This window comes from Elephas maximus, chromosome 23, assembly GCF_024166365.1.
Source record: "Elephas maximus indicus isolate mEleMax1 chromosome 23, mEleMax1 primary haplotype, whole genome shotgun sequence".
Classification (NCBI taxonomy): Eukaryota; Metazoa; Chordata; class Mammalia; order Proboscidea; family Elephantidae; genus Elephas; species Elephas maximus.
Genome location: NC_064841.1, coordinates 16987802 through 17008435, shown reverse-complemented (window position 1 = coordinate 17008435; position 20634 = coordinate 16987802). Strand labels below are relative to the sequence as shown.

The 20634-nt window shown below is 41.8% G+C and overlaps 2 protein-coding genes across 3 annotated transcripts in view; one reads left to right on the top strand and one right to left on the bottom strand.

Moving 5' to 3' along the window:
* The window catches only part of TRPC1 (transient receptor potential cation channel subfamily C member 1), a 228262-nt gene that overhangs the window by 101396 nt on the left and 106232 nt on the right, over nucleotides 1-20634 (top strand). The window lies entirely within an intron of this gene.
* Nucleotides 1-20634, bottom strand: part of PCOLCE2 (procollagen C-endopeptidase enhancer 2) — a 76043-nt gene that overhangs the window by 23406 nt on the left and 32003 nt on the right. The window contains exon 3 of the mRNA XM_049867137.1: nucleotides 2460-2715. Coding sequence (XP_049723094.1) covers nucleotides 2460-2715 — 256 coding nt within the window. The remainder of the gene's footprint in view (nucleotides 1-2459; nucleotides 2716-20634) is intronic.

The window sequence follows — 20634 nt, the reverse complement described above, 5'->3', positions numbered from 1 at the left end:
TTTCATCTATTTCTGGACAGTTTTCTTGGATTACAGTTTTAAATATCAGTTATTTACCATTGCTTTTTCTTCCTCTGGGACTCCAATTATATATAAGTTGGATATTCTTTGCTTTCATTTGCTTGCATTCCATTTCGATTTCTCTCTCTTTCTCTCCATCCTCCCCTATCTCTTTTCTTCTTTCCCTCTCTCCCTTTTTACTTCTGTTTTTTCTCTTTTATTTTCTTAGTTTTCTTCAAGGCCCTCATTAGCCTTTTTATTCAAATCTATGTGTCTTAGTCATCTAGTGCTGCTATAACAGAAATACCACAAGTGGATGGCTTTAACAAAGAGAAATTTAATCTCTTGCAGGCTAGGAGGCTAGAAGTCTGAATTCAGGGTGCCAGCTCCAGGGGGAGACTTTCTTTCTCTGTCAGCTCTGGGGAAGTGTCCTCGTCATCGATCTTTGCCTGGTCAAGCAGCTTCTCAGTGCAGGGATCCCAGGTCCAAAGGACACGCCATTCTCCTGGCTCTTGTTTCCTGGTGGTATGAGGTCCCCACATCTCTCTGCTTGCATCTCTCTTTTATATCTCAAATGAGATTGACTTAAGACACAATCTAACCTTGTACATCTCATCAATAAAACTGCCGCCTATCCCACCTCATTAACATCACAGAGGCAGGATTTATAACATATAGGAGAATCACATGAGATGACAGAATGGTGGACAATCACACAATACTGGGAATCATAGCCAAGCCAAAATGATACACATATTTTTGGGGGACACAATTCAATCCATGACACTATTCTTTATTGGACTTCTTATAATTTAGCCTTCCTTTTCTGATCATTTTGTCCTTTTCTTCTATTTCGTTCCTATGTTCAGTAAGCTCTTGTTTTATTTATTCCTTGGTGGGGTTTTTTTTTTTTTTTTTTTTTTTTGCCCATTTCTATTCTTAGTTTTTGAATTCCTGATGCAAATTTTTTTTTTTTTTTGTATTCTCAAATGCTTTTTGGGGGATACTTAATTAAGTTTGGAGTGTTATTTCACATGTTCTTCTCTTTCTTTTGGGGTGAGGTTATCAGGCCAAGCATTTTAATACTCATTTTCATATTCTGGTAGTTTTGTATAGATGGAGACTATACATCTGCATTTTATGGACAAGTTTACAGTTGAGGTGGTTACATAAGTCTTGGTTCAAATGCACCCTCTTCTGTCAGTTTAGTGAAGGTTTTTAACTGAATGGCTTATTTTGAGGAAAGGAAGGGGATTTGTGTCCTCTGATTTTTTTAAACTCTCTTTTGTTTTATAGGATCTTAGATTTTGCCTTCTTGCTTCATTTTCCCTTTACCTCAGCTTCCACAGGGTGCTTCTCCCTTCCTTATGATTTTCTTCTCCCCAGAAGCACGGTCCTTCTAAGAGTGCTCCTTTGGGGGACACAAAGTATGTGCTCAATTCATGAGAGCCTTTTATTATTATTGGTGACAATTCTCTCAATAAGCTAAGTTGTTTAATACTTCCAGGCTATCACTCATAAACTTCCCTCTGACTGGAATGCCCGCCCTCACTTGCTTCCTCCAGCCCTCAGCCATCAGGGAAGTATAATTGATTCAAGCATTGCCTCTCCATGAGCCTTCCCTGAGCCTGTCACCTGACCTCCACCCTATTGGGACAATTTTGATAACACACTCTTCTACTTCATTATACATCTCTGGCCTGTCTACTAGACTGTAACTTCTTAGAGGATAGGGATCACTCCAAATTAGCTTTATACCCCCTGTGAGGCACTCAGTAAATGTTGGTTAAATAAATGAATGGATGGTCGATTATAAATCAATATACATACTCTATATCATAAACTTTAAGTTTCTCTTATCCCAAGAGACTGTCTAAAGGATGGTGCTTGCCTTACAGCCCTTGACTAAAACAGCTTATGAGCTCTCTTCTGTGGCTCTTGATGCCATTTTATTTTGCTTGCTTCAAACACAGCTCACATGTGCTGACATAAGGATATCCCAAGATGCAGTATTAAGTGAAAAGAACAAGTTGTGGAACAATACGAATGTATGATCCCAAGTATTTTTTTTTAAAGCTATTTGTAGAAGTACATCCATATAAGTGAGTGCAAAGAATGGTATGGAAACCACCAGCCATGGCTACCCCTGGAGAGAGGACAGAATGAGATGGAGGTGTGTCTCTGTATATCTGTGTGTGTGTATGTGTAAGTTTCACATTTTTACTCCATGAATGTCTACGTTTGCATTTTTACAACAAAGTATATTGGCTAAACAAAAAAATAACTGATTTTTTTATGGTCTCTTGATGGGTTTGGTGGTGTTCATCAGCTCTCTGCTTGCAAAGAATTAAAGGAGTAAATATATATCTTGTGCCTAGAATAGCGCCTGAGACATAGCACACATTCACGAAATGTGAGCCATTATTATTGCTGTTATTGCCATTGTGTAGAAACAATACCTCTTTCGTTTGGTTCAGCGGCCGAGAACATGGCCATGAAGCCATTTCCGGCTGTGTTGGCGTCGGAAATCATCTGCACCATCATCTTGTTGCTGCTGGACACAAGGGCTCCAGGCCGGAACGTGCCACAAAAGCGCCCAATGCGCTGGCCGTTGGCATGGCCATTGTACACATCCACAAAGTCATAGCGGCACAGGTTGTCACTCTCGAGGTCTATGAATCGGAAATTAAGAACAACTACCTTTCCTTCAGGAACCTGCCGAGAAAAGGGCCAATTGGAAAATTGTCATAAAACAAATGTCTGAGGACTTCACATCTAGGCAATTCACTAAAGTAAGCATATAAAATATACCACTCAAAAAGATGCTTTTTCCTCCCTCAAATCCAAAATGGGCTGGGAAGAGTTTGCTAGCATATTGCATTCCTAATAAATTATAAATACTTATTCCTTTTTGACAAATTCTGCCATTTATCAATCTTATTGCTTAAGAGGAGCCCTGGTGGCACAGTGGTTAAGAGCTCAGCTGCTAATCATAAGGTCAGCGGTTCGAATCCACCAGGCGCTCCTTGGAAAGCGTATGTGGCAGTTCTACTCTGTCCTGTAGGGTCGCTATGAGTCGGAATAGTCGCAACGGCAATGGGTTTGGGTTTTTTTGTTTCTTTTCATTCCTGAAGAGTTTATCTCAACAAAGCTCCAAAATATTGAATCAGTCTTATTAACTGGCAAGGCATCACTTACAAAGAACCCCAGTTCTGATCAGACCTTTACACATATTTGCATATTTCTAAAACGTCATGGCATCCAGAGATACCACTTAGCAAAGAAACATTTGCAGTGCCATTTCCCACATTTCTCACAATAGGACAATGTCCATATAACAAATATTTCTGTTGTTGTTTTTAATTGCTTTCGAGTCAATTTTGACTCATGGAGACCCAGTGTGTAGCAGAGTAGAACTGCTCCATAGGGTTTTCAAGGCTGTGGCCTTTTGGAAGCCTATCTTCTGTAACTATGGATAACACGGCGAATGGGAATTCCAGAACACTTAATTGTGCTCATGAGGAACCTTTACGTGGATCAAGAGGGAGTTGTTCGGACAGAACAAGGGGATACTGATTGGTTTAAAGTCAGGAAAGGTGTGTGTCAGGGTTGTATTCTTTCACCAGACCTATTCAATCTGTATGCTGAGCAAATAATACAAGAAGCTGGACTATATGAAGAAGAACAGGGCTTCAGGATTGGAGGAAGACTCATTAACAACCTGCGTTATGCAGATGACACAACCTTGCTTGCTGAAAGTGAAGAGGACTTGAAGCGCTTACTAATGAAGATCAAAGACCACAGCCTTCAGTATGGATTGCACCTCAACATAAAGAAAACAAAAATCCTCACGACTGGACCAACGAACAACATCATGATAAATGGAGAAAAGATTGAAGTTGTCAAGGATTTCATTTTACTTGGGTCCACAATCAACAGCCATGGAAGCAGCAGTCAAGAAATCAAAAGACACATTGCATTGGGCAAATCTGCTGCAAAGGACCTCTTCAAAGTGTTGAAGAGCAAAGATGTCACCCTGAAGACTAAGGTGCGCCTGACCCAAGCCATGGTATTTTCAATTGCATCATATGCATGTGAAAGCTGGACAATGAATAAGGAAGACCGAAGAAGAGCTGACGCCTTTGAATTGTGGTGCTGGCGAAGAATATTGAATATACCATGGACTGCCAAAAGAACGAACAAATCTGTCTTGGAATAAGTGCGGCCAGAATGCTCCTTAGAGGCAAGGATGGCGAGACTGCATCTTACATATACTTTGGACATGTTGTTAGGAGGGATGAGTCCCTGGAGAAGGACATCACGCTTGGCAGAGTACAGGGTCAGAGGAGAAGAGGAAGACCCTCAATAAGGTGGATTGACACAGTGGCTGCAACAATTAGCTCAAGCATAACAACGAATATAAGGATGGCACAGGACCAGGCAGTGTTTCGTTCTGTTGTGCATAGGGTCGCTATGAGTTGGAACTGACTCGACGGCACCTAACAACAACGACAGCATCTTCTGAGGCACCTCTGGGTAGGTTCAAACCGCCAACCTTTCAGCTAGTAGTTGAGAGCCTAACTGTGCCACCCAGGGACTCCATAGAATGTTTCTATGAAATTCAAAACAAAGGGGCTATTTGGCAATTGTGCAATTTACAGATAATTCACACTGGGTCCTGAATAATCCAGATCAACTATCTGTACTAATTAAATTAACTGAGCATTGAATAGTTTCTTCTCAAAGTGATTGAGTTTTTTGTTTGTTTTCCAGGTAAAAATTTTATATACCAGGTGGTCTTGACACACAAAGTGCTAATAATTAAAAAGATAAACTTTTTATCACACAACTTACTTCACCACAATTTCCCCCATATAATTCTTCCTCTCCTTGTTCCCAGAGTAGGTAGGAAAAAAAAAAAAAAAAAAAAACGGCTACAAAAGCATTTGTTAAGATTCTCCGGTGGCAAAACCCCCATTTCATTCCCAGTTCACACCATCTTTCAATTTTTCATTCAAGTTGTTCCGTCATAAAATCTTGATCATTTTTATTTCACTCTTTCAACTAGATAAGATCCCCAGTGAATAATGTAAAAATTTCATTCAGTAAAAACTCTCATCTGACAAAGGTCAGTGGTTTTAGAAAAATGCAAACAAAACTGTGGTTGATTTATATTCATCTGAATTACCTCAGACTCAACGATGAATACCTAGATACTTTAATTAGGCTTCTGCATGTGAATGAGTTCAGTGCCATGAATTTTTGTTTCTGTGGTAACATGAAGTATTTCAGGGCTATTTACCTTGTGTGTCAAATGCATATACACACCCCATGGTAGAAACTCTAGTGTAATAATCTCAGAAAGGGGGATCTCTTGGCTTTGCCATGATAGCAGTCTAATTCATGGGTGCTTAGCTTAATGATGTGAATACTAGAAGCTCCAAAGCCACAGCCTAAGAAGCAAATAGCAGAAAATACCATTTCAATTCTCACTGAGAATTTTGAAAATTCTCACTGAGATATCTGTTATAGAGCTTCCCTGTTTTCTTGTTTTGTTTGTTTCTGCATGCAACCTCTACTGATCCCATGATCAGAATATTATCAAAATGCGATGCCACATCTGTAATCCTAAATGGAAGTAAGCTCTTATGTGAATTACTGAAAACTTTCTGGCTCAGAAAAAAAAATTAAACTAGAAGTAATTTAATTTAGATTTTTCTTGGATGGATGAAGACTATTTATATAAATGTATAGATAAACTGTATATAGATGTAATTTAATGCTATGAGACTTGGTGAGATCACCCATAGAGTGACTGACTTATAGCGACCCTATAGGACAGAGTAGAATTGCCCCATAGGGTTTCCAAGGAACAGCTGGTGGATTCAAATTGCCGACATTTTGGTTAGTTGCGAAGCTTTTAACCACTAAGCCAACAGGGCTCCTGATAAAAAAGGGGAAATGATCTAAGGGTAGAGCCCTGGGACACTCCAAAGTCCTTAGTCTATGAGCTGAGGTGACTCAACATTAGGCACTGAGTCAGTAAGTAGGAGGCAACCAAATGGGTGTGGTGCCTGGAAGTCAAGTGAAGAGACTGTGTCAAGGAGCAAGAACTGATCAACTGAGTCAAGTGCTGCTGCTGAGTCAAGGGAGATGAGGACCAAGAAATGACCACTGGGTTCAGCAACACAGAGGTTGGTTTAGCAACCAGGTCACAGGTGACCTTAACAAGAGCTGGTTTGGTGGTGCTAGAGGAAGGATCAACAGAAAACGGGATAAGAGGAATTGGTGATAATGAATGAAGACAACCCTTTCAAGGAGTTTTGCTGTAAAGATGAACAGAATAACATGGTGATGGTTGGATAGAGATATGGAGTCAAGAGGGGACTTTTTAATAAAAAGACTGGATTAATGCATGTTAGTACGCTGATGGGAATGGTTCCATAGGGAGGGCTAATCTGATAAAGTGGGAGGGGGGGTACTGTAGTAGTGAGGTCCCTGAGTAGGCAAGGAGCATCTGATCTAAGGCACAGCTGGGAGGGGTCAGCATGGATGGTGAAGCATGGAAGGCAGGTGCAGGTAGCTTAGTAGACAAGGCAGTGATAGGTGTGCTATTTTTCTTCTGATTGCTTCTACTTTCTTAGTAAAATAGGAAACAAAGTCACCAGCAGCAAATGTAGAAGGGGAAGTTTGAGAGAAGAGAAGAAGGTGTAAAATGGTCATCTAGGAGGAGAATGGACACCCTGGTGGCATAGTGGTTAAGAGTTACAGCTGCTAACTAAAAGGTTGGCAGTTCGAATCCACCAGGCACTCCTTGGAAATCCTATGGGGCAGTTCTACTCTGTCTATTACAGTCGCTATGAATTGGAATCGACTCGACGGCAATGGGTTTTGTTTTTTTGAGTTTAGGAGGAAAGCGGATGTGTGAATGGGTTAGGGAAACATAGCAGGGTTGCTAGGAGTGCTGAGGGCCTACTCAAACTGAAGGAATTAAAGGTGAGGTCTCTCTGCCTGTGTTGTGTTTTTCCCCAGTCACACTCAGCTCCCTGGAGGAGCTGCAGAGCAGGAATTGGCCTTAACCAGCCAGATGTGGGGGTGGGAGGGTTGGGTGGGGTTGGCCAAGCAAGGACTACGAATGAAGAGAAGGACAAGACAGTTGAGGATGTAGGCAAGGCAGTGACCATAATGTTGAACCATGGAATCCAAGCTGGGTAGGAGGGAAATCAGGACACAGTGAGGAAGCTAACAACCTAGATTGTGGTGGAGGCTGGGATAATGACAGTGGGAGTGGGTGACTGAGGTATGATGAAGGACAAGCTCACTGGAGAAGGATAAAGAACCAAGAGGTGTTAAAAAGATCACCCATATGGACATTGAAATTACTCTGAATTATGACAAGAAGAGTTTTGAAACCAATGACTGTGAGCCAGGAGCTAAAATTTGCAAGAATGAGGAAGAATTTCCTGAGGGTGTTTCCTGGGGTCTTTAGATGACTGTGAGAAGGTAGGAGATAGGGTGGTGGACTCTTGTGGCAGAATTTTGCCAAGTTTCATTGATAAGTCCTCAGTTCCTGCAAACTACTTAGCTATTGATTCTTTCCTGTAGTCAGCTGTTGAAATGGACTACAGAACTTAGACATTCATTCCCAATGGGATAAATCAGTTCCTTTTCAAAAGGTCTTTATCTGGCCCCATTGCAATGAAAAGCTGAAGCTTTTCTGAGAAGGAGCCACAGCAATGGAAACTGGGTTATATCACCATAATCTTGAACATATGTTGATTCCAACAACCTTGGCAAAAATTCTCTTGAAAGAAGGATCCAGAGGTCATTTACCAGTTGTGAGTATACTATATAACCAGAGACAAATGCCATCTTACACCAAAGGCCAGGAATAAATTCTATGGCAAATGAGATGCATATTGCCATGAATATTTTCAATATAACACAACAGCTGTTCTTTATTTTATATAAGTGATCAAGGTTGTCTCATGCCCTATGATGTGACCTTTGAGTTCTTAGATTGTCATTCTAAAGGACTTTGGAAAGCATATTCTCTGAGAATGACCCTTCCACTTGAAAAATCTACAGTCTGTATCCTTGATTTTCCTTTATCAAGGAAATTAAAACATACAGACACACAGAATAATACAACAAACACCTGGGTGCTAGCCATCCAGAAATGACTATTAACATTCTGTCAAATTTTTAAAGTCTCTGCAAAGCCATAGAAACATCCCAGGCACATCCAAACACCTTGAGGGACCACGTTACTGGGGCTGAGGGCTGGGGATAATGGTCTTGGGGGACATCTAGGTGGCAGAGTGGTTAAGAGCTCAGCTGCTAACCGAAAGGATGGCAGTTCAAATTCACTGGCCACTGCTTGGAAACACTATGGGGCAGTTCTGCTCTATTCTGTAGGGTCACTATGAGTCGGAACTGACTTGATGGCAATGGGTTTGGTTTTTTTTTTTTGGTTAATTAAAGAAATAAAACCTTTCAGATAAAAATGACATTTCCTTTGTCCCTATCGAGACTCCATTTCCCGCCACCCTCTTCATCCTCAGAAGTAACCACTGTCACAAATTTAGTAGTTTCCCTCCCATGCAATTCAAAATACTTTTATATACGTGTGTATGTATCCATGCACAATATATAGTTACGTCTTTGTTTGTATTAAAAATTAATGAAAATGAGATAATGCTGTACATATCATTCTTCAACCTGGGCATCCTTGAATTTTCTGAGTCAGGAAGAAGCGAAGGGAGAGAAATAAAAATAAAAACACCCAAAACCTTACCAAGCTATTCCTTCTGCCTGGAATACTTTCCCATGTCTTCCCTTCTCATACTTATGCTTAGGATCTCAGTTTCCAGGTCACTTCTTCCTGGAGGCACTCCCCAACTGGTTGAGGATCCAACCATTGTAATCTGTAGGATTTTCACTGGCTGATTTTGGAAGTAGATTGCCAGGCCTTTCCTCCTGGTCTATCTTAGTCTGGAAGTTCCACTGACACCTGTTCAGCTTCATAGCAACAAGCAGTCCTCCACTGAGGTGGTGCCTATGCATGAGGCTGAGAATCGAACCTGAGTTTCCCGCACGGAAGGTGAGAACTTTACCACTGACCCACCAACGTTCTCCTCCAGGTTCATATTCATTAAATGGCCAAATTCATCAGCTACTCTGCAGGACTTGTGGACTAGGAACTTCCTGAATGGCTCCATCTCTTGCATTCTAATATCTCGTATCTCATCTGGCAGTAGAGCTCCACAAGGCTGCTGTCTTCTCTAAGTCACTCTTTACAGAAAAAGAAGATACGTATCTTTTTGGTAACTTCACATTTCAAATCTCTTGGAAGTGCTAACGATGCGTAAACTCCATTAAGATGCTGTTTTTTTTTTTTTGTTTGGTGGCGATTACATAAAGCTACTGTTTTGTATGTTTTTATTAACCTGAAGATTCTTCATCTGCCTATAGAAAAACGATTCTACAAGTTGGGGTTTTCTTCCCATCAACAGCCTGTGTGGGCCAAAGCCTAGCACTGAAACAATGACCTTAGTTCACTTACAGCCCCGGGAGATGTCCTCACTGTCACAGGCAAACTTGCGAAATCTCTCCATGTCAGGGCTCCTGCCAGCCAATGGGGAGCTGCGTTTTAAGCTGATGCTTTGCATTTTCAGGATCCTCTGGACAAGATGCAGATAGAGGCCCAGCTTTTCAGTGGAAGAGCAGTATTTCTGTACAAATGGCAATGCTCCTTTGAGACTACAGCTTCTCTTCCCCCTCACACATCATTTACTAATTTGGGCTAGAAGGTCTGCCTGAGGTTTTGAAAATCCATTCTTTTCATTTTCTCAGATTTCTCTTTTCCACCGAAAGACCTTGGGGCAAGTGCGTTCTAAAATGCAGGCCACATTTTATTCACCGGAAGCCCAAGAAGCTCTGCAACTCTGGGTCCCCTCCTCCCACCACTCCCCCAAATGTGACCCAGAAAAATTCATGCACAAATTATGTACAGGTATTTGGCTGTATTTCAAGAGGGGGATAAATAAGAAGCTTACAAGATCTGATGCATGTATTTTTCTGTGTCGGTTTAAATGTTGCTCCTTTTTAAAGAGCGAACCTTATATGCATTTGGAAAATAAAACAGATGTGGTTTGATTAATGAAAATAACATGTCCTGTTTTGATCAATATTTTGTTGGGACTTTCACTTAAAAACTGTTACCCCCTTGAAGTCTGCAGGGAGGGAGGAAACCCCCAACCACTTCTCAAGCCCCTGTCAAGGATGCCAGTGGAAACCAGTTTACAGGCCCCTGCTGAAAACCATCAAAACTTTCCCATTGCACTTTGAATAAAATCCACACCTTATAGTACAAACACTTAAGAAGTGGATAGCACGTGCCAGGCATTTTTATAAGCACTTAACACACATTATTTCTTTTAATCCTTTACAGCAACCCTGTGAAGTTGGTATTATTATTATCCAAATTTTACAGATAAGGAAACTGAGGCAAAAAGAAGTTAAAGCCCTGTATTGGTCACCAGTCTCACCACTAGAGTGCGTGCTCCAGAGATCAGGGCTTGTTTGCTAGCAGGTTCAACACCTGGCTCATTAGAAGTGCTCAAAATGCTTATTGAATAAATGACCAGGATCCTTTTTTTTTTTTTTAGACTTAAAAAAAAAAAAAAAGTGCAGGCCACTATTGCTACTACTAAAAAAAAAATACTAGCACCTACATTTATACAATGATGTCAACTAACTTATATTGGTAGAGGGCAGGCATTAGTAGCACACTTACTGGGAGGGAGAAAGAAACAGCTTAGAGTGGTTGGGATGACTTCCTAAGGTCGGTCACTCAGCAAGTCAGTGGCAGAGCCCAGGTCTTCTGGCTTCTACCCAAATGTGCCTCCCATGGGCCAACCATGGCAGAAACTGAGGGAAGGATCACTGGGCACAGAGGATGACTACATTTCCCAGGCTTCCTTCCAGTGAGGTTGGACTCATGTGACTGGGTCCTGACCAAAAGAATGTAGGTGGAGTGATGGGCCCACCCCCAGGCCTCAGGGTAAAACACCCTACGAATCCTTCTAGTGCCTTCTCTCTGCCCTACAGAGGAGATTTAGTGGAGGAAACAAGGAGGCTCCAGCAGGCAGCAGGGCCGCACAACAGAAGGAGTTAACGTATGAAAAAGGGCTGCCCCGGACGGTCATCCAACGGCATTAGACTGTGAAGTGGGCAAGAAATAACCACTTGTTGTGTTAGGCCACTGAGATCTGGGGAGCTTTGTACTTGGGGGTAATTTCTCTCACAAACTGATAGTGACATTCACCAGTTGTCCTTACCGAGCAGCTCTGTAACAGGCAACTGAGGAGAGGTCTTTGGTCGTTTTGGTGTCTGTAAGTTCTCTACGAATCAACACAAGTTCTCTATGGATCAAAATGGTAAGTGGCATGGTCACCAAAGAAGAGAACACAGCCTCAGGCTATGTGAGTAGCAAGGAAGGGAACGGCATTGCCTAAGTGTATGCGCTTGGGGTGTGCTTGGCAAGCTAACTTCAGTTCAAGGCACTCCATTTTAGTGGGAACGTGAACGATTTGGAGCAATCACAAAAGTGAGAAAAATCAGAATCACCGAAGTACACCGTGTAATTTTAACGGTCCCTGCAAAAGTATGACTTGTACCTGCAGCACCGTTATCGTTGTTACTCCCCTAACGTCTTTATCTGGGGCTGGTCAGCTGAGGTGAAAAGTCACCCTGTGTGCTTCTTAAGCTGAGAAAAGAACTGGATCTTCTAACTCAAGTCTTGGCTATGAAATGAATGACAGGCTGGACTTTGAGTTGTGCCTCTTTTGCAACGTTGCCTGAGGGGATGAAGAAACCGGCCGAGGAGAGATCCGGGCTGTGGGGGCCTTTCAACAAGTGAGGGTGACTGAATGCACATATACCGAGAAGAAATGCAGGTGGGAAAACCGTGAAGGAAAAACAAACCCTACCTAGTGTAACGGGTGCTGACGTAATTATACCCCAGATTGCCAGATAGGCAGATTGTCCAGAGAGCTGCTGCTGGTTTAGGTTTTGGTTGGGGGAGAGGGTAAAGTCAAGTTTGTTGTTGTTATTAGGTGCTATTGAGTCAATTTTCAACTCATAGCGACCCTGGGGAGCCCTGGCAATGCAGTGGTTAAGCATTAAGGCTGTTAATCAAAAGGTCAGCAGTTTGAATCCACCAGGTGCTCCTTGTCAATCCTATGGGGCAGTTCTACTCTGTCCCATACCTTTCCATCAGCAGCCAAGCACTTAACTGTTGCACCACCAGGGCTCTTTAAAGTCAAGTTAAATGTAGAGTATTCCTTTTTGTGGAAGTGTGTCTTTTGGTTTTTCTTGGTCAGTGGAAGCGACGACAAACGATCTGTGCAAGTTCTACAGTCGCCCTCATCCTTCTCGAGAAATGGAAATTCGCTACTTAATTCTTCATTCAACATTAGCTCTCTTTTTAGTTGTTTGCTCCTAAAAAGGTTTACCGCAAAATAAAAAGCAGCACCAAACAATAAAATAAATAGTTGTAGATTTATACCAAGCAATGGATGACAAAATCACTTTAGCAAGAGCATTCAAACTATTCCATACACTCTACTGCAGGACAGCTCAGCCACCCCTTCCCAGCACGTAGTTCACGTGCATCCAACCTATACTTTCCCATGTTCCCTACTGGGCCGGCCAACTGGTAGCCTGGTGACTTTGTGCATCTCACCAGCCCCAGCGCAGGTACCTCGCCTGACTGACAGAAGTGGCAGCTTCGAATACTTGTCCCCCCAGCACTTGGAAGGAGTAGCTGTAGCTAGTGGTTAATACCCAGGCTGTTTCATGAGGTTAGTATGCGTCCTACATGCTGTCCTTGAGGAAGGTTTAGTTGTGTCAGGAGACCATGAGGGGAAAGAGACATGGGTTATCACTGGTTGTCTTTGACATTTAACCACGTGTTGAAGAGAGAACTCTGGGTACTACGTGGGCATGTGACACACTTCTAGACAAGACCATGGCAGAAGATGGATGTACAAGATGGGGCTCTACCAAACGCATCTTGGATTATTTTAAAGCAGCTATGTGTGATTTAGAGTAATGTTGTTGTTAGGTGCCATCGAGTTGGTTCCGACTCATAGTGACCCTATAGGACAAAGCAGAACTGCCCCACAGCGTTTCCAAGGAGCGGCTGGTGGATTTGAACTGCCAACCTTTTGGTTAGCAGCTGGGCTCTTAACCCCACTGCACCACCAGGGCTCCATTTAGAGTAACACTTCTTTTAAAACAATGAGAAATCCATGACATATGATAAATCATGAGATGCCAGGACAACAGGTATAAATCAGAACTATTCAAGACATAGGTCTGCCCTGGACTTAGGGTTTCTAGGCCTCTAATGTTTGACTGTGTCCCACTGGATCCCAACAACAGTATGCTGAATGACTTAATAGCTGCTAAATGAAAGGATGAAAGGGTAACTTAATGGCTTCCTATTACCTGCAGAATCAAGTCCAAGCTCCTTAGACTTAACGATTTGCAAGGCCCATCCCATTCTTTTGTTCTAGTCTCATCCATCCTTTCATATCTTGGGTGTCAACCTACCCACCTCAAACACACCCAGTCCTTCATCCCACCTCTTTACAGTTGCTTGTGCATTCTCTGCCTGGAATATTCTTGTTCCTCATCTCAAATGATTGACTCCCATCCGGATTTCAAAATCTGAGCCAAATGCACCTTCTTTAGGAACCCACTGACCCAGCCCCCACCAGTGCCCAGAGGGACATCATCTTCCCTCTCTCATCTTCCATCTTCCCAGAGCCCTTTGTTCTCCTGTCTCTTTTAGTAGAGAGCCACGGGGTCTTGGAGGTGTCTCGGGTGTGTCCTATACCTCGCACGGACTATGGACCTTGCACAGGCAGGACTGTTTCATCTGATTCCTCTGTGCCTGAGTAACTGAACGCACATGTGGCTGGAGCAGGGGGTAAACCAGGTTGGGGGCATCGACAATGTGCAGTGGAGGTCACAGTGAGATGGCAAAAACGTTTCTATCTTTAATTCATACATTTGGTTCTCAGATCTGTGAATAGTTTTGAGATGTACTGTGCCATTTGAATTTCTGTGCCATTTGCCATTCTGCAAACTGACATGTATTCATTAAATACCAGCCGCCAGTACAGCAGCATATGTCAAGGTGGGATAAAGCAAAAACTCCAGGGTCCACATGACCCAGGACCTAGCAGTGCCTCCCTGGGACAGGTTGGGGCACAAAGACAGCACTAATGTTTTACTAATGACATGAGTATAATTTTTTTTTCTATGCAATAATCTAAGAAACAATCTGAAAGGAAATTTTCAAGAGATTACTTTTGTAATCTGTAATTTCATCTGATAAATTACGTAATGGGTCAGGAACATGAAATTTTACGAGGAATAAAACAAAAAGCCCTTCCCTTCTGGGATGAGAGAAATCGCAGTAAGGTAATAAACACATTTAAAACACAACAGATGGCAAGTGTGAGCATCCAATGTCCTCTAGTATGAGCAAGAAGTAGGCTTTACGTGGCAGCATTAGCTTACTACAAGAGACAAGCAAAAATTGTGTGTAAACCTAATTCTTATATCAAAATAATTCATGTTCAGAACAAATGTGTCTTAGAAGAAGTACAGCCAAAATGCTCCTTAGAAGCCAGGATGGTGAGACTTCGTCTCACGTAATGTGGACATGTTATCAGGAGGGACCAGTCCCTGGAGAAGGGCATCATACTTGGTAATGTAGATGGTCAATGAAAAAGAGGAAGACCCTCAACAAGATGACTGACACAGCGGCTACAACAATGGGATGGGCAGGACTGGACAGCATTTTGTTCTGTTGTACAGAGAGAGAGTCTCTATGAGTTGCAACCGACTCAATGGCACCTAACAACAACACACAGTTACATTTCAATCAACACTTTAACATATAAATGACATCTGTTTAACATAGTGTTATGGATTGAATTGTATCCCCCCCCAAAATATATGTTGGAATCCCAACCCCTATACGTGTAGATATAATCCTACTTGGAAATAGGGGTTTCTTTGTTATGTTAATGAGGCTGTATCAGTGTAGGATGTCCCAAACCTAATCACTTCTGAGTTACAAACAGAGATTAGGCACAGGGACAAGCAAGCACAAACAGGGGAAGATAGATGCGACGTGAAGACCACCAAGGAACCAAGGATTGCTGGCTACTGAAGCTAACACAGAAGGCAGGATCTCCTAGAGCCCACTCTGAATTCAGACCTCTAGCCTCCCACACTGTGAGAAAATAGATTTCCATTCTTTAAAGGCAAAAAATAATAATAATAATAATAATTCATGTTCGTAGTTTAAAATCTAAAATGGCACGACAAAGCTTCAATGAAAAATAATACTCCTGGCCCCTCTTCCGGCCGTGGTTCCCACTCCTCAGAGTCAATGACTTTAACCTTTTTGGCTGTTTCATCTGGAATTTACCTTCTTGTTCCTTAATAAAATGTTCATGCTGCTGTTTCTTGATTTATCCTTTGTAAACTTTATCTCTTTACTTCCTATTACTTCCTCTTATTTTCCTTCAATCCTCCATCAAAATTCTGGTTCAATCAATATTCAGGATTTCTATGATTTTAATATATTGTTCGCTGCTGAGCAAAGTTGTTAATGTTTCTCGTACACTTTTTTTGTTTTTCCTAGAGCTAATAATTGCCTGGTACTTTAAATTTGCTTCTTTTTCTGTGTACTTATCACTATAACTCTTGGCAATAATGGCCAGGCACACTTGGTATTCTACTGGTTTCGTTTTCTTGGAAACACCCATTCTGGAGCCCTCCATTCTCCTGCCCTCTTTCCATCCAGTCTGGACTGGCTACTCAAGGCCAGTTGTCAGGCTGGGAATTTGCTTCGCCATTAAGGCAGAGAGTACAGAACTGTAGCTTTAAAATAATTTTCCATCAGAATTTTAGACATTGTTCTCCAATAGTCTGATGCTATTCTTTTCTCTATGTGATTTCCACCCCTCTCTGGAAGTTTATAAGCAGCCCTGGTTGTTCAGTGGTTAAGCACTTGGCTCCTAACCAAGACAGGCCAGTGGTTCAGACCCACAAGCCGCTATGTAGGAGACGGATGTGGCAGTCTGCTTCTGTAAAGGTGACAGCCTTGGAAACCCTATGGGGCAGTTCTGCTCTGTCCTATAGGGTCGTTGCGATGTTAATGTTACGTGTAAACTTAGCTAGGCCATGATTCTCAGTGATTTGGCAGGTATTATGTAATCGTCCTCCATTTTGTGATCTGATGTAAGCAACCTATTAGTTGAAAGGGACATTCCCTTAGGGGTGTGGCCTGCATTCAATATATATGGATGTTCTGGGAAAATTCACTCTCTTGATTCTGCATCTGACTCCTCATCCTCTGAGCTCCGGTTCTTGGGACACGAGCCAGTGGTTTTCCATCTGACCTGCCGTTTTTGGATTCATTAGCCCCTGCAACCACATAAGTCAAGAGAAACCTCTTGCCTAACACCTGGCTCACAGATTTGGGACTTGCCAGCTTCCACAACTGCATGAGCCATTCCCTTGAAATAAGTCTCTCTCTATACATTTACATATACGCTTCACTAGTTTTGCTCCTCTAGAGAACCCAGCCTAAGACAGTGGCTGAGTTGGAACCAATGGGTTTCTGGAAGCTTATAAGATTTTCTCTTCATTTAAGAAAGTTATGCCTTGGTGTGTCTTTTTTCATTCGCTGTCTGAGTGTTATTTCTTTAATAATTCCCTCCCCTCCATATTCTCTGTTTTTTTTTCTAGGACTCCTATTAATTATATCAGGGCTTCCTGGATAGGCTCTCCAATTTTCCTTAACTTTTTTCTCCAATATTCCATCTCTTCTCCTTTTTGTTCTACTTTGAGAGTGAATTTTAATTTCCAAGAACTTATTTTTTTATTCTCCTATTGTTCATTTTTTAGCCTCCTGTTTTTGATGTGCACAATATCTTATCTTTCCAAAGAAAATAATGATAATTACTTTGAAGTTTTCTTCTGCTCTCTGCAGTGTCTCTGTTTCCTTGGAGATTTTGTTTTCTGTTTGTCGTCGGGGCTCAGTTTTTCAGGTAGGAAGCTTTCCTCAAATGCCTAGTAGTCCTCGACTGTCTATTCATATTCAGAACTGAGGTGAGGCTGACTACAAACTCAGTGGCAGGGCTGCCACCACAGCGTGAGTAGAGCAAGCTGGCTTTTACACTGAAGCCCCCCAAATGTCAGTATCTGGAGCTCCTTCCTTTAAGGCTGTTTATTTTCTCTGAGATCTTTCAGTGTCTCGCCTGAGTGATACAGATCTTAATATAGCTTTTGTGGGACGAGCAGGGTGAGGGGGGCTGGGTGTCTCACCATTTGGTCTGTAGACTTGTATTTAATCACCCTGTTTTCAGTACCGCCTCTCAGCCTCGCCCCCTTCTGCCTGGCTTACAGTTCCCAAGTCCAGAACCCTCTGATGCAATTTCTCCAGAGAATAAACCCTGCCTCCATGGATCGGGGAAATGTACTGGAGGAACAGCTGCATGGGATAGAGGTGGGGACCTGGGAGGTTAACTGTTCTTTACAAAGGTTTTCAAATATGACCCCAGTTATTAGCCTTATCTGCCTGCTGCCTTCCAAGAAACCTGGTACCTCCAATTCCTGAGCCTTTCTGGAATTTGGTGGTACTTCCCATCCCCTCTGGCAGACACACAGATTTTAGGTTTCTTTCCATTACTAATTCGGTTACTGCTGCTGTCTGCTTTCTTATCTTATAAATGTTTGTTGGTATCTCTAATCTGCTATTAAATCAATTCCAATTTCCTTTGTTCTTGTGGTTTTAAACTTTTAAATTCCCTTGCTGTAATTTTAGTGGGATTTTAAGAGGGAGCAGAGATAAACACATGTGATTAATCTACCATGTTTAACCAGAAGTAACTAAGGTGATTTTTATCAAGGAGGAATCATAATGATATGACACTGTAGTCTTAGCTTATGTATAAGAGTATGTTGTGTATAACAATATAAAGTTATGTGTGAGTGTATTTTAGAAATAAAAGTCTTGATTGTATTGATCATCCATCAAATAGCAAAAAATTAGGCTACATGGTATTCAAAAGAGCTGGAAGGCAATTATATTAACATTTTTAATGACTGTATACTATTCTGAAGCCCTGGTGGCATAGTGTTTAAGAGCTCAGTTGTTAACCAAAAGGTCAGCAGTTTGAATCCACCAGCTGCTCCTTGAAAACCCTATGGGGCAGTTCTGCTCTGTCCTATAGGGTCACTATGAGTCAGAATCGACTGGATGGCAATGGGTTTGGTTTTTGAGTTTTGGTATGCTATTCTAATGTAGGCCCGTACTATAGTTTATACAGACAATCTCATATACTTTCACATTTAGTATGTTTCTCATTTTTCATTAATATAAATAATGCTATGATGAACGTTCTTTTACAAACCTTCTTGTGCCTAAAGGAATATCTCTGTAGAATAAATTTCTAGAAATAGACCTGCTAGGTCAAGGGGTGTAAATGGAAAAGTTTCAGACTGGAGGCACTCGTGTCAGAAGTAAGAATGACAGGGCCAGCGTGCATTCCCAGGAAGCAAAAGGACAGTATGTAAACCATTTGTTCATGGGTCAGGATGTAAACAATCTGTTCCTGGGAAAAAAGTGTTCATGACTGCAACCATGTATAACCAAACTGGCTGGTGTCACTCATCTAGGTGGTAACTCACTCCCTCCTAGCCAAGTGGCCAACCTTTACATTTCAAAGGACCTCAAGCTGAAGCTGATTTTATCTATAATCAGCCATTAACCACCTACCTTTCCTTTGTTCTCTGTGTATACAGACCTCTCTTCTCTGCTTGAACAGTGGAATGCTTTGTATTTTTACTTAGCACTACTGGCTTGAGCTGTGTTAATCCTCAATAAAACGCCTTTTCTTTCACTCCTAACAAAGTACAAGATTTTCTTCTTTGACAGTGGTATGGGCATTTTAGATCATTACAGAAAACTCCAAGAAAAGTTGTATTAATTCATGTTTCCATTTTCACACCCTCACCTACACTGGATCTGTCCACACTTGTTATTGGGTAGGTAAAAGAACGACATTTCACTGTTGTTTTAATTTCACAGTGGAGTTTTACCATTCCCAGCAGGCATTTGCCCGAGAAGTCTGGGTCCATTAAAGTGGTGGAGAAAGGATGGATAGTGGCAGGTAAGAGAAATTTCATCAAAGACAACCTTGAGCTTTCATGCCCTAGAACCTGGAGGAATAATGGTGCCATTAAATAGAAAGGCCATGAGGAAGAGTTACAGGTTTTGTGTTCTTTTGTTTTAGAGGGCAGTAGGGGATATAATGAGTTTGTTTTGAACATGTCAAATTCAATGTGTTAGAGGCATGTGTGCCAATAGCAAGAAGGCAGTTAGAACGGTGGTTTGAGAAAAAAAAGATTTAGAAAACCCTAGTTCTCTCAGGAAAAAGGACATTTGATCAGATAGATGGCACATGGACAAACTTTTATGAGAGAAAACAGTCTGAGGCCACTGATGGCTCTCTTACTCTCGCCAGATGTCTCATTCATGTGTAGCCACAAGGAGATGGTAAGAGAGAACGAGGGTGTGTGAAGGGTTCTGAGGTGCCAGAAGCTACAGCCCAAAGGGCATGTCCTTGGGATGGTGGTTAGAAGCAAAAACAAAGGCTGCGTCTTCATTATTTCCACTCCTCTGCTCCTAAAACTACCAAGAACCTAGCCAACTTTGCTTATAAGTTTTCCTCCACTCATCTACTCCCCGACACACACACACAAAAGGCTTTCAAAAAATGTAAATAAATGAAACTAAAAAACAAAAGAGGAATGGATACCCTAACATGGTATTTGAGAAAAATCTCAGGATTCTCAGAGGAGGGTTTAGTCAACAGGAGGAAGGACAGTGAGTCATTTTGCTCAGATGGTATGACATTTAAAGTAAATGCTCTGTGACAACAACATATTTAGGGGAAAAAAAAATCCTAAGAAGAAGGCACTAGTGGAATGGAAAAAGAAGATCACAGACAGACTCAGAAAGAACTCACTAGTCCAGACTGCATGTAGCTGGCACACATAGCAGGGCAGAGGTAATCATGTTCAAACATGCCCGGCACCTTCTTCAAGACATCCTTTATCTTGTTTTTTCACCTGCAAATCTTGGGTTATTTGTAACACAAGAAAACCTAACTTTCACAGAGCATCCTTTCCTCAAAGCCCCTGGCTGCCTGGAGGATGGCTAATGTTGAAGAGGAGGTATTATCTGTGGTTTTTCAATTCAAGGAGAAGACAGTTCTTAAAACTTGGAATCTTAAAGGGTCAGACGCAGCTGTTGTGCCTTTATCACTCCCCATTTGGCCACAAGTTTCAGTTAGGGTCTTGGTCTTTCCTTGGTATCTCACAACCCATTCAGGCCAGAGTTTTTTAAACCTAAAACACTTAAAGAAAAATGACTTTATTGATGTATATTTACATACCACAATTTACTTGTTTTATGTGTACAATTCCATGAGTTTTAGTAATTTACAGAGTTGTGCAACCATCACTATGATCAAATTG